This window comes from Peromyscus eremicus, chromosome 1 (genome assembly GCF_949786415.1).
Source record: "Peromyscus eremicus chromosome 1, PerEre_H2_v1, whole genome shotgun sequence".
Classification (NCBI taxonomy): Eukaryota; Metazoa; Chordata; class Mammalia; order Rodentia; family Cricetidae; genus Peromyscus; species Peromyscus eremicus.
Genome location: NC_081416.1, coordinates 190215050 through 190229387, shown reverse-complemented (window position 1 = coordinate 190229387; position 14338 = coordinate 190215050). Strand labels below are relative to the sequence as shown.

Genomic DNA, 14338 nt, shown 5'->3' with positions numbered 1-14338 from the left:
CTTGTCAGGGGAGCCACATCCTGTTTCACCCTTGTGAAATGTTCTTTGTTGACAGTGAAGAGTGTGTGAATGAGTCCAGGTACAAGAGGACTCTACCTCTGCTCTGTATTGCTTGTAACTTAATCCTGATCTAAGCACTAAGGTTTGGCAAGTATATGAATAAAAATTGATCCGAAAAACTGTATCATGTGTTATATACATGGCTTCATGTCATAAATGTACCAGATTTTGTACACAGTCTGTGTTATAAAAATCATTCTACAGATTTGTTTCAATGCTTTGCTCAGCTATGTATTGGTTCTTAAGGTCATCTTATGAAATAATGTGTTCTTTCCTTCAACCATACCTTAACTAGTATGTGGTCGGCATCTGAGGATTGAATAAGTCATAAGATCACCTCAGGTGTGTGGTTCATTACACAGATACATCATTTTGCAGGTCTTTGACATACTGGGCTTTTCAAGGTTTGTAATTCTTGATCAAAAATACCTCAGTACTCATTGTTACATGATAATTACCTATACTATTCACATTCTCAAACAAATCAATACTTCCAAGAGAAGAAATAATAAAATTCTTGCTATGAAGGATATAATAAGGAAGTACAAAATGAGAAGTAAATATGCCACTTCTGTGTTTGGAAAACCCAGTAAAATAGCTATCATTTATGGAACCTCTGGAATGACTGTATACTAAACTCATCACCATCCAATCAGTTCCATTCTCCAAATACCCTCAAACAAGCTGTATTTCAAAAATACTAAACTACAGTAGTGTAACTCAATGTCCTGCATCTTCAGTGATAACATGTTAAGTATATCTGCTCATAGCCTTCAAAGAGTGAACATATTATATGTTGTTCTTCTTACATATCTTGATCTCTACTGCAAGTCTATTCTTAAGTCTCAGTAAATCCCTTGATCTTAATTCCATTGGGACTATGTTGAAGGGCAAAGGTTGGGATTTAGGTAATCTGGTACAAGTAACCCATGCAGGGTCCTGAAGCTCCTGTAAAAGGTACTAACCAAATGACACACAATTTAAATTGAAACATTGTAATTTGTTTGTGTGTGCCAGTACATGGGATGTGTGGTGATATTTTATTTGTCCTGACATGTGATACTTTATTTGTATGTTAATAAATAAAGTTTGTCTGGAGATCAGAGGTCATAGTCAGCCATAATGGGAAGTCAGGTGGTGGTGGTAGCACACGCCCTTAATCCAATCACATGGCAGCCAGAGTCTCTGTGTGTTCAAGGACACAGCCAAGTGTGGTGACACATGCCTTTAATCCCAGTACCAACCATAGAGATATGGAGGTCTGTATAGACAGGGGGTGATGAGGATGTGATGTGGCTGGGCTTAGAGCCAATAAGAAGGCAGAACAGGAAAGCATTAAAGGCGTAGGTTAGATAAGAAGAGGTTCTCTTGGGAAGCTATGGCAATGTGGTGAGCTAAGGTTAGTTGGTGGCTCTTTCTCTGATCTCTATGGCTTGCACTCCTCTATTTGGCTCTGTGTTTCTTATTTGATAAGCCTAGAAATTCATCTACAGGGATGCATATTTGTTAAGTATTAAACATGTGATGTCTGCATTATGACAACCACAAAATTTCTGTTTTTGTTGTTTTATCTTGTATTAATTTATTTACAGAATCATAATATACTATTAGAAACCTAATCAGAATTTTAAATGAATGCATATAAAAGGATAATTTATAACATGATAAATATGGCATCCCTTTTACAATCAACTTTTCAGTTACCAGCATGTATCTCTGGGGATTGAGTGGACAAACCAGGATTGTTGTTGTCAATGAACTTTCTGACCTAACTCCCTGACCCCTGCATGGAGTACCTATATTAGAAAGGAATACTAGAGAGCCAGAGCTGCTTTTCTTTGCTTAAAGTCAAGATCTCATGACAATTTGCTGTTGTTGTTGCCTGCACTGTGGCTGTATAATATTGGGCCTTTCAACATTCAAACAAGCACCAGGGAGGTGATTTTTGGGTGCTGTTTTTCCCTGCATAAACATAGATGAACTCTGGAAAATGGATATTCATTGTCATCAGTTGTGCACCCACTGGGGAGTGCAGCCATCTCTGTTTTATTTCAGTTTCCTCTGAGTTGAAACAGCAGCACCTCAGGAGGACATATAAGGTACACTGTACTCAAGGAAAAACAATTCCCTTGTCTGGGAAGGCAGAAGCAAGCAACTTTCACAAGGACCTCTCTCCAGTGATATAGAAGCAGAAAAGCATTATGGGAGGAGAGCTTCAAATGTCTAGCTGCCTAGATGGGGCACAGTGTGGATTTCTACACACCCTATAGAGAGCTACAGGATTGCAGTTTTCAGGAGTTCTCACCATGATATCAAGAAATGTTTTCCATTTTTTACTATTGTCACCAGAAAAAAAATTGCTCAGAAAAGTTATTGGCACTACAGCTCTGTAAACCCATTACTACTGCTGGAGAAAATTGCAGGACTGAGGGGAGGGGAGATCACAGACTCAAAACCCATGTCTGAGGCACTAGATTCCTCCCTGCAGCTCACCTGCTGGTCACAGAGATCATGGATCCAAGAACAGTATGTTTTCAAAAGGAATGTTACAGGTATAGTCTCCATGTGTACTCCTCTAGGCAGAATCCAGAAGTAAAAGACAATCACAAGATTCAAGGTAAATAACCTCACCTGAATACAAGTGAGTTTGTAACTGACATAAAGACAGGATCATCAATCAGAACAAATCCAGAGAAACATGACCCACCAACAGATAACTGAGGTTGTAGACCTCAAAATCCTAGATCACCTACATGGATAGGATTCCACAATCACACTGCTCTGATTTAATATAAGTGATAATGACACCTGGTTTTTCAAAGTACTGACAGTTGTTTTAAAACCCATCTGTTGCTCATCCCTCCACACGTATCCTCCTCCGAATTGTCAGGTTCCCAAGAGCTCTTCCTGCAGTGTCCCCATGCACACAGTGAAGAGGATCCAGTCATCCTGGGCAGAAATTGGATCTAGTGCTTGGAGGCTGATATGCCTTTAAGTCAGCACACTAGGGAAGAGGAACTGTATCCTTTCTGTAAGGCCAGCTCTCTGAGCTCATGATGAGTTGTATTCCTTCTTAAAGTCACCTAAGGCACCTTAAGATTAACATTAGCACTTGCGTTATCCACTCCAAACAACTCCAGTCATGTGTGTAAAATCTTTTATTCTGTTTAAAGAATTGCCTACCCTTTTATCACAAAAATACCCATCTAAGCCGGGCAGTTGTGGCGCACACCTTTAATCCCAGCACTTGGGAGGCAGAGCCAGGCGGATCTCTGTGAGTTCGAGGCCAGCCTGGGCTACCAAGTGAGTTCCAGGAAAAGGGGCAAAGCTAAACAGAGAAACCCTGTCTTGAAAAACCAAAAAAAAAAAAACCATCTAACATACTAATCCAATCAGAGAATGCTGAAAGTTGAGGGGTACTCTGCAGTCTCTTTTCTTGTTGCCACGCACAGCTATGAACCTAAAACTTGTATAACTATTAATATCAGTTTAATGTATATAAATCAATCATTTCAATTATATAATAATAAGAACATTCAGGCCAACACAGGGCAGAATATATATATATATATATATATATATATATATATATATATATATATATCCATGAAAGTAGTGTTACTTCTCATTCTTCTTCCATTCCTAAGAAAATTATATGCTCAGCTTCATGGGACTGATTTTGGGCCTCTGTATTTGTGATAATTGAGTAACTTGGTCTATTTCTGGGATTCCTGGCAATGAGAGCATGGGCAGTCCCTGTGCTTTATCTGGCTATTGGTAACCTATTCCTCAGGCTAAACTTCCTTTCCCAGCCTGAATAAAGGGGAGGTGTTGGTCTCATGGTAACTTGATATATCATGATTTGCTTGTGCTCATAGGAGGCCTGCATCTTTCTGAGTGAATATGGAGGAAGAGAGGATGGAGGCACGGTTCAGGGAAGTGAGAAAAGAAGTGGCATGAGAGGAGGGATGGAAGACTGCCATCCTGATGTAAAATTAATACATTAATTAAATAAAATAAATAAATAAATTCTTAGAAACAAAAAATGCATGCTCTATTCCCTATTTCTTTTCTAAAGTAGGCTCCAATTTTTTTTACTTCAAATGAGAAAACTTAGCAAGCTTTAAAAATCAATACATTAAGAAAAGGTGTCAAAACTATTATAATTTGCAAAAGGTAAGGACATTCAATAAAGTAATAATTATCTCAATAAATGAAAATGGAAGTGCACAATAAGAATACACACAAACTATCTTGATGTTCATTTCTGTAGAGGAAATGGAAAGAGTTTTATAAATTGTTTCCCAATATGCAGGGTAGATTAATGGTTTTCATTCACTTCTTTTTTTTTTGCTCTGTTCTCTATTAACCACTCAATATGTCTTCTGACCAATGGCAATGCTGGACAGACTTCCCAAATTTCATCTTGGTTTATTTCTTCTTTATAGCTATTAAGCTATTACATTTACTCAATCTGTTGTTAATTATATTTTATTTGTGATTTTAACATCACTATGAATAAATGGTTATGTATGTGCCAATCTGGGATTTGGACCATTTTCAAACAATACACACCTGTTATGAGACAGGTTTCAGTTCTATTTCCCTCCATGTGTAGAGACTGCTTAATTTTGCCTAATAATAAATTATAAATTTGAAATTTCTTACTACAAAAAATATACAATGCTAGATAATAATGGTCTAATAGTATAAGAATAAGTTTTTCTCCTAATTTTTACAATTAACCTATGTTTTACTTGAGATAAAGATATGTCTTTTTTTCTGCATCTGTGTTAAATCAGTTAAAAGTCCTATCTAATTACTAATCAAGTATGAATATGCAAATATTTAATTGAGCAAATCTTCTCTCACTTTTTTTTTTACCAGTGGAATGCCAGGTATAGCAATGAATTTTCAATTCATTGAGATTCATGGAAGAAATGAGTGTGGCATTCATAGTAGATACCTATACACTATTGCCAGGGACCAGCCTCAGCAGTTTCAGGGGTCCAAAGGACCCGGAGGGTGCAGTAACAGCTCAGAGACAGTGCTTGTGCAAGCTGACAGGTCACTTCGGGCTTCTGTGGTCGCTAAGTAGCTTCTTTCCTACAGCTTCTTTAGCTTCTGCTTTTGCCTTGGTAACCTCAGTCTTTTATTATCACGAGCAAGGGGGAACAGAAAGAAACGGGAAATCACCCAATACAGAATGTTCTCATGATTCCAAAGGTTATTCTTAGAAAATCATCAACATATTCTTCAACAACTTTTACTAAACACAGGAACTATCCCAGGCTTAACACCAAAGCAAGCATAATCTACTTTTATTATTAATGATTATACAATCTTCTAAGCACTTGACCCAGAGGCTAGCAACATGCAATTTTGCAAAAAAGATAAAAATAAGAACAGTGATGAATGTACCAGACAGTCATTTCCTTCTCACACAGCCTGCTCCAACCTCAAGACCCCTGCAGCAACCTAAGTTCCTCCTGAGCCCTCTGCGAACACCAAGCTCCATGCCTGGTGGGCCACAATGACCTCAGACAAGAAATCTGTCCCTGAAAGTCAGCAACTTATGTCCTTCTCTGTCTCAAAAATTCCAAGGAAGAACTGGTCCAATTTTCAGAGCTTCCATGAAAGGAAGCTCACCTTTCTTGGCAGCTCATTTTATTTTTTTTTTCTTATTTCTTTAATAAGAAATGATCTACTTACTCCACATACTATCCACAGATCACCCCTCCTCCCTCCTCCCACCCCCAGCCCTCTTTCCCTAACCACCCTGCATCACCACATCCCCCAAATCAAGGTCTCCCATGGGGAGTCAGCAGAGCCCAGCACACTGAGCCTAGGCAAGTCCAAGTTCCTTCCCACTGCGCCAAGGCTGTGCAAGTTGTCACACCTCAGTCACTGGGTTTGAGAAGCCTGCCCATGCACCAGGGACAATTCCAGATCCCCCTGCCTGGGTGCTCCCCAAACAGTTCTAGGCAAACAACTGTCTTCCGTATCCAGAGGGCCTACCCCAGTCCCATGGGGGCTCCACAGCCACCAGTCCACAGTTCATGGGCTTCCACTAGCATGGCCGATCATCTCTGCACGTCATCCCATCATGATCTCGACGTCTCTCGCCTTCAGTATCTCTCCTCTCTCTCATCAATTGGATTCCCGGAGCTCAGCCTGGTGCCTGGCTGTGGATCTCTGTATCTGCCTCCATCAGACATTGGACAAAGGCTCTATGATGACAACTAGGTTATTTGCTAGGCTGGTCACTAGAGTAGACCAGTCCAGACACCCTCTGGACCACTGCAAGCAGACGAAGGTGGGGTCAACCTTGTGCATTCCTAAGAGACTCCCTAGGACCCTGCCTCTTCCTATTCACATGATGTCCTCATCTATCATGGTATCTTCCTCTCTGCCCTCCCACTGTCTCAGTTCCAGCTTGACCCTCCAATTTCTCTCTGTGCTCATCCCTCACTCATCACCCTCTGCCACCCCCCCAAACCCAGTCCCCTCTTAAAGATCTCATCCACTTCTCCTTTACAGGGTCATCAATGTGTCCCTCCTAGGGTCTTTTCCTATTAGCTAGCCTCTCTGGAGTTATGGGTTGCAGTCTGGCCATCCCTTCCCTCACATTTAGTATCCATTTATAAGTGAGTACATACTATGTTTGTCCTTTTGAGTCTGAGCTATCTCACTCAAGATGATATTTTCTAGTTCCATCCATTTGCCTGCAAATTTCATGATATCATTGTCTTTTACTGCTGAGTAGTACTTCATTGTGTATATGCACCATATTTTCTTTATCCATTCTTTAGTTGAAGGGCATCTACATTGTTTCCAGGTTCTTGCTATTACAAATAATGTTGATATGAACATAGTTGAGCATGTGTCCTTGTGGTAAGATTGAGCATTCCTTGGATATATGCCCAAGAATGGTTTAATTTGGTCTTGAGGAAGACTTATTCCCACTTTTCTGAGAAACTGCCATACTGACTTCCAGAGAGGCTGTACAAGTTTGCATTCCCACCAACAGTGGAAGAGTGGCCCCCTTGCTCCACATCTTCTCCAACATAAGCTGTCTTCAGTGTTTTTAATCTTAGCCATTCTGACAGGTATAAGATGGTATCTCAGAGTTGTTTTGATTTGCATTTCCCTGATGACTAAGGATGTTGAGCAATTCCTTAAATGCCTTTCAGCCATTTGAGATTCTTCTGTTGAGAATTCTCTGTTAAGCTCTGTAGCCCATTTTTTAATTGGATTGTTCAGTATTTTGATGTCTACTTTTTTGAGTTCTTTATATATTTTGGAAATCAGTCCTCTGTCAGATGTGGGGTTGGTGAAGATCATTTCCCATTCTGTAGGCTGTCATTTGGTCTTATTGACCTTGTCCTTTGTTCTACAAAAGTCAGCTTTTTTTATTCTAGGAACCGAATAAAACTTGTAGCAATCACTCCAACCATTGGCACATTATCTCCACACGCCTTCAAGAGGATAAAAAAAATATCTGAATTAAAGTTACCATCTCTATTTCTTGGTGGGAGCCACAATTTTCCTCCTATTCTAGTTTCCTACACTTTTAGTTTGTCATCCCATCTATATGTTACTCCATCCACAGTCTTCAGCTAATATCCCTTAGGGTCTCAAGTTTTACACAATGTCCTTATAATATCCTCAGAAACTGAATTATTCATAATGGCCAATTTGAGTCCAGTGTGTTGACACACATCATACCATGTGCTATAGTTGACCACACATTCGGTACAGTTTATCCAAGCCTGAAAAGCTCCCCCAGGCTGCAGGTTCTTTCCCATGACCTGTATAACTGCCTTAACCCCAGCCTGGGTGATCATCTCTGCGTAATTTCCTGTGAAATTTACTTCACTCCTTTCCTGTATCACAGAAATCACCATTGATTTAGGAACACAGAATATGAAGATCAAATAGAAGAAAAAGACTAGTATTACAAGAAGTATTTATATGGAGGAGGACATGACATGTGCGTGCCATAAAGCATGACCTTGGGACACATAGGCATTTCTGCCTTGGCCTCTAGATGCTTGCTAAGCAGAAGATCTGGAGGGGAACACACAGAGGGTTGATGGTCCACAATCTTGGGTCCCCTTTTCTCCAGTCTCTGCTGGCAGCAGGTCAGGAATCTTATATGCCGTCCTTGGCACAGTATAAAGTGTCTAAAGTTATAAAGCCACTCTTTGAAATAAATCTTTATCCTAACACCTAACAAGTTAAAGTAGCACAGTGAGAGACTAACTATGCATTGGAAGACTGGCTTTCACACAGTGCATGCCGCCTGTTCCTAACATTTTCAGCCACAGCTTCATCCTTAGCAAGCAGGATCTGAGAGCATAGTAGAAGGTGAGGTGGCCATGGTAGTAATATTATTTACATGGACTGTTGCTGGAATCCTGGGAAATTTTTCTCTCCTCTACCATGTTCTGTTTCTTCCCCTCAATAGGTACAGGTTAAGGTCCACAGACTGCATCTGGCAGTACTTGGTTGGCATAGGGTGCATCTGTGAGTTGTATGTGAAGGGAGTAGAAATTTCTTAATAAAGAAAAATGAAAAAAAAAAATAAACAATTCTCCATAGTTATAAGAAAATTGAAAAAAATACCCTGGACTCTATCCCATCATCATGGATTAAAGCAATACCAACAGGAAATATACAAACTCATGGAAGCTGAACAACTCACTGATGAAGGAACAGTGGATCAAGACAGTACCCAAGAATGGAAATGAAAACACAGCATATCTAAACAATGGGACACAATGAAAGCAGTTCTCAGAGGCAAGTTCAAAGCACTGAATGCCTACATAAAAATACTGTAGTGATTTCTTATTAATAATTATAATACTTATAGCACTTGAAATCTCTAGAAAAACAATACTTGAAAAGTAGTAGATAAAAAGAAATAGGAGGACTGAAAAATCAGGTAGTAAAAATCAAGGATGAAATCAATGATATAGAAACAAACAGCAAGAGCATAAACCAAATGAAGAATTAAAAGAAATGAAAAGTTGTTTCCTCAGAGAAATCAAGAAGATGACAAGGCCTTACACAAATCATTCAACAAAATGAGAGAGAATGTCTAAATTAATGAAGGTAGATATGGAAGGGATGACTTTACAATAGATCTTGAGGAAAATGAGAGAATCATAAGGACATACTTGTGGGAGCCCACACTGACACTAGCTTTTGGACTCATTCCATCTTAATGTCACAGAGTTTTTTTATTATTTTTTTTTATTTTTGCTCCTCAAGGCCAAATAACAGGATGTTTGGCCAAAGCTATGGTCATTAAATGTTTTGATAATTAAGGAGGAGTTTATGCTTGTTTGTTCCTTGAATCACAGTAAGGAAGTCTTTTCCCCCTTGCTTTGTGTATAAAAAATGCTATGCAAAATAAATTTGGGGCTACTGCTATATTCATCGAGAGCCCTCCCAATTCTATCTTGTGTCTTTCATCTTTTTTTTCTTAATCTACACTCCCCCTTTCAGGTACTGTTGGACAGATCAGTTGGTCCTGACATGTGGTGCCCAAACAGGGGATCTGAAAACAGCGGGCTTCATGAAGGACACTCAGGTGAATGCAGCACTCAGATATTATTAAAGTGGAAGTGCAATGAGTAACTTAGGAGTGAAATTGTAAATATTGGGCAGAGTAATATTAGACAGCTGTTTATACATTTGCTTAAAGATAATTTAAAAATCAGAGGAGCTAAAGTAGGCAAGCAGCCAGTACAAAAATTTTTAACGTTTGTACAGTAGGTGTGCCCTTGGGTTCCCAAGCATGGGACCTTGGACACAGACACATGGGGAATAGTTGGGAGTCAAAATCCAACAGCATTATATTGAGCATGGGCCTGGATAGGTCACAGTGTATACACTTATTCTGTGGGCACTTATCAGGGACACTTTTAAATTGTGTCATGAACAGCAGAAGGTATTTCCCCCTGAAGTGGTTAAAAGTGAAACAAAACACTCCATGACACCACAGGAGAAACTAGACGCAGACCCCTTTACAAAATTGTTTGATGATGATCAGTTCAATCCTGGTGATGAATCTGAGCTTGAGGAAAAGGGCACTAACCAGCATAATGAGTTTTCACCTCCTCTGCTTTTGACCACATATGTTTAGAAGAGGAAATTTGGTGATGAGAATAAGGTGGAGCTGAAGGGGTTGAGAGATTTAGTAGTTTCCTTTTCACAAAAAAATGGAAACTCTGCAGGTCTGCTCTGCTTAGAAGAGCACTCCTCTTTCTACGGCAAGGAGTGGATTACATATGCCTGGGGGGCCAAAAATCAAAGTAGAAAAGTTGCCTGTGTCTGCTATGGTGCAAAGTCCTCCAGAAACATGGCAAACCCTCACCCTTAGTCATGCATCCCCCCCACCCCCCCGCAAGCTAGTGTTAAAGAAGCAGCTAGCAGAGGGGAAAATGAGCAATGAGTTTGCTGTGGGATATCATTCTGTATGTTGTGAATATGTGTTTCTCTGACTTGTTGATAAATAAAATGCTGGTTGACCAGTAGCCAGGCAGGAAGTATAGGCAGGGTGAGCAGATGAGGAAAATTCTGTGAAGAGGAAGGCTGTCAGGAGTCACCAGCCAGACACAGAGGAAGCAAGATGACAAGGCAGAACTGAGAAAAGGTACCAAGCCACTTGGCTAAACATAAATAAGAATTTTGGGTCAATTTAAGTATAAGAGGTAGTCAGTAATAAGCCTGAGCAAACAGCCAAGCAGTTATAATTAATATAAGCCTCTGTGTGTTTACTTGTCCCAGTGACTGTAGGACAGGAGGGACACACAAAAACTTCCAACTACAGGATTGCAAATGTTACCAGTGACTGATAGAATCTTTGCCATCCAGGGATTGGAAACAGATGGCCAAAGCTTACCTGTCAGGAGGGGATTACCTGTTGTGGATTCAAGAGAGGGAAGCATTGGGCTAATGAATGTAAATCAAAGAAGGGTGCCCAGGGGAATCCACTGCATTCTAAAGATGGTATTTTGCTTGCCCATAAAAATAAAGAGTTTTGCTTGTAACATATCTACAGCTTCAGCGGGGCCTTGTCCATGCAGGGTTATTAATTGTCCCAGAGAAAGTGCAAAGACTACTGCCTTTTCAATATTCGGGACATATATTGTATCCTAAGGATATCAATCCTCAGAAATTGGAAATTAGGAAAGATAGAAACTTGCAAACTTTGAAAAATTTTCAAAAAATATTATGGGATATTCAAATGCTATAGCTCTATTTGAAGTCATCTATAAAAGATCTTGACCCCCTCCATGAGATTCTTAGGGGAATAGTGATCCTAATTCCCCTAGATATCTTATGGATGCTGCTAGACAAGTACTGGTTCAGATGGCGCATGCCATTTAACACCAGCAAGTATGCTATGTTGACTGTGGGAAACTATAGGAAACCTGTGTGCTTCCTACACAACATACTTCAACATCTGTGTTACGGCAAATTAGTCCATTGTTGTGGTTGCATCTAGTTGTTTCCCCAGCCCAAGTGTTGTACTCTTATTATGAAGCAGTAGCTTGTTTAGTACAGAAAAGCTGGATAGATTCTAGGTGATATTTTGGAAGAGAAAAAACTTCAATGAAAGAGCTGCTTATGTTATTAATGGCAAAGTTTATGTAGTACAAACAGCTCCAGTTTCAGCTCAGATAGTAGAATTGTGAGCTGTAGCTATGGTTTTCCACATTTTTGTAAATAGCTCATTTAATTTATATACTGATAGTCATTATTTCTAGAGCCCTTCAAGTTACAGAGACTGTTCCCTGGTTTTGAAGTCCTAATGGTCAGGTTAGTATGCTGTTTCAGCAAATACAAGATGTTATTAGGCAAAGAAACTTGCCATACTTTGTGGATTATATTAGGGCTCATTCCAATATTCTTGATCCACTAGCTGATGGTAATGCATCAGCTGATAAATTAACACAGATGATTGCCTTGTCTTTTGTAGAATTGGCTCAACAGTCACATACCCTTCATCATCAGAATAGCAGAAGTTTAATAAAAACTTCTGTCCCTACCAGGGAAGTTGCTTCTCAGATTGTTAAGTAATGTGATATGTGCCCACAGTTGTATCCTATATGGATAAATCCTCAAGGCCTTCTTCCCAATCATTTCAGGCAAATTGATGTTACTAATGTGACAGAATTTGTCAAATTAAAATATGTCTATGTGGCAGCCAATACGTATTCAAGGCTTTTGATAACCATCAGACAAATTGGGGAAGCCACCAAGCATGTGATAACTCATAGCTTAAAATATTTTGCATATATGTAGATTCCTAAAATTATAAAAATGGATAATGGTTTGGGATATATTAGTAAAACATTTCAATAATTTTGTTACTAATGGAAAATTGAGCATAAACAGGCATTCCTTGTAATCCTCAAGAACAAGATATTGCTTAATAAGCCCATGACAGGCTCAAGATACAACTTCAAATATTTAAAAATGGAAAGATACAGCCTCAGTCACCACATAATGCACTGAATCATGCCCTCTTTACCTTTTTTCAATGTGGATAACCATGAGCAATCTGCCATGCATACATTTTGGCATGATGACACTCAAGCAACTTTTGCTCAGGTGAAATGAAAGGATCCTTGCACTGGGTTATGGAAGGGCCCTGCCCCTGTTTTGATATGGATCTGAGAGCATGTTTGTTCTTTTTCACAGGAAAAATGAAATGTGTTGACTGCATGAACACTTGGTGTGGTATACAGAAGAGAGGAATGCCAGACCAGGTGATACTGTGGTTGCTAATGCCCCCCCCCAAAGGAGTTGTAGTGAGATTTACTAAACCTATCTTCTTGTTCCACCCGTATTACATCCTGTATTCTGAAAAAGAAAGCAGATTACTGTAAATGAATTTATGCAAAGTCTTATCAAAGAAAAAACTCAGAGCCAAATATATGGGTGAAAACCTGAGAGATCAGGGAAATAGAGAAAGCCACAGGTAAACTTACCTCAAAAACTCTGTAGCTTCCAAAAAATGAGACTTCCTATCTACCCATGCCTATATGCCTTGCTGTTATGTCATCTGATTTGCGCTCTCTGTCCAGCTACATCACTTCATCTTCTTAACCAGCTCTGTCACTTCCTGTCTGTATGTACAGACTTTCAAACTCCACAGTTAACTAGTGTTTGAATTTAAGGCATGTGCCACCATGCCTGGCTCTATTCCCAGTGTGACCTTGAGCTCACATAGTTCTAGACAGAACCCTGCTTTCCAAGTGATGGGATTAAAGGTGTGTGCTACTATTGTGTGACTTCTATATAGTGGCTGCCTTTTTCCTCTAATCTCCAGGCAAATTTTATTTTACGGGAGGCACATTATATTGAGAGACACAAGACAACACCACAGATGATGGTGGTGGTTATGATCCGCTGCTTCTTGACAAACCTGCTGCATAGATTTCCCAGACCTCTGTGAATTTTAATTATTCTGTGTATGGCTGAAGAACATCTATCTGTATTTTCAAAAATGAGCCTGTGACTGGATATTTGTCCATTTATGCACACTATATCTTGGAAAGCAGAGGTCACTTTTTTTCAGTATAGTGTCTACCTGCTGTTGTCCAGAGGAAATAAAAGGTCTGGACAACAGGTGCCTCAGAGATTACCCCTCTGTGGGAAAGAGATTCATTTGAGCAATTGCTCAATTTTATAGAGGCAATGGATGGCTAAAGACCCTCTTCAGTAAAATATAACTGGAATTCAGAGATATGTGCTAACTGGTCAGGATACCGAATTGGAGGTACTGAAGAGGCCCCCCAAACTGCTGAGGAAGGGTGGGATAAAGGTTTTGCTGATGATATTTGGTACTTAGGGACAAGCACAGTTCAAAGGTATCTTTGTAAATTGGTGACAGCAATGCATTGAATTTTAGGAGAGGGGAAAATGTAGGTTCATAATTATGGAGTCAATCCTACCACACCCACCACAAGAACATTTTCTTATCTCTTGAATGTGTGTAAATGTTAGTTTGTGTTAATGTACCCTCTTTTTAAGGTAAGTTATAAGAATTGTAATTCAATCAATAATATGTTCATTGTTAATGGTCATACAAGAATTATGATGCTAACTTGATAATGTTTGTAACCTCTTCTATTGACTATGAAAGTGCTACTGGATGGGAAAAGTTTAGAGATCATCTGAGAGGAATTTGTCATGGTGCTAAAGTGTTTTTAGGTTTGATGAGGTTAAAACGGCAAAGTTGTATTTTGATACAGCTAAA

The 14338-nt window shown here is 39.4% G+C and overlaps 1 protein-coding gene across 1 annotated transcript in view; it reads left to right on the top strand.

Moving 5' to 3' along the window:
* The first annotated feature begins 6135 nt into the window (after positions 1-6135).
* The window catches only part of LOC131903779 (vomeronasal type-2 receptor 116-like), a 46048-nt gene continuing 37845 nt past the window's right edge, over positions 6136-14338 (top strand). The window contains exon 1 of the mRNA XM_059254545.1: positions 6136-6191. Coding sequence (XP_059110528.1) covers positions 6136-6191 — 56 coding nt within the window. The remainder of the gene's footprint in view (positions 6192-14338) is intronic.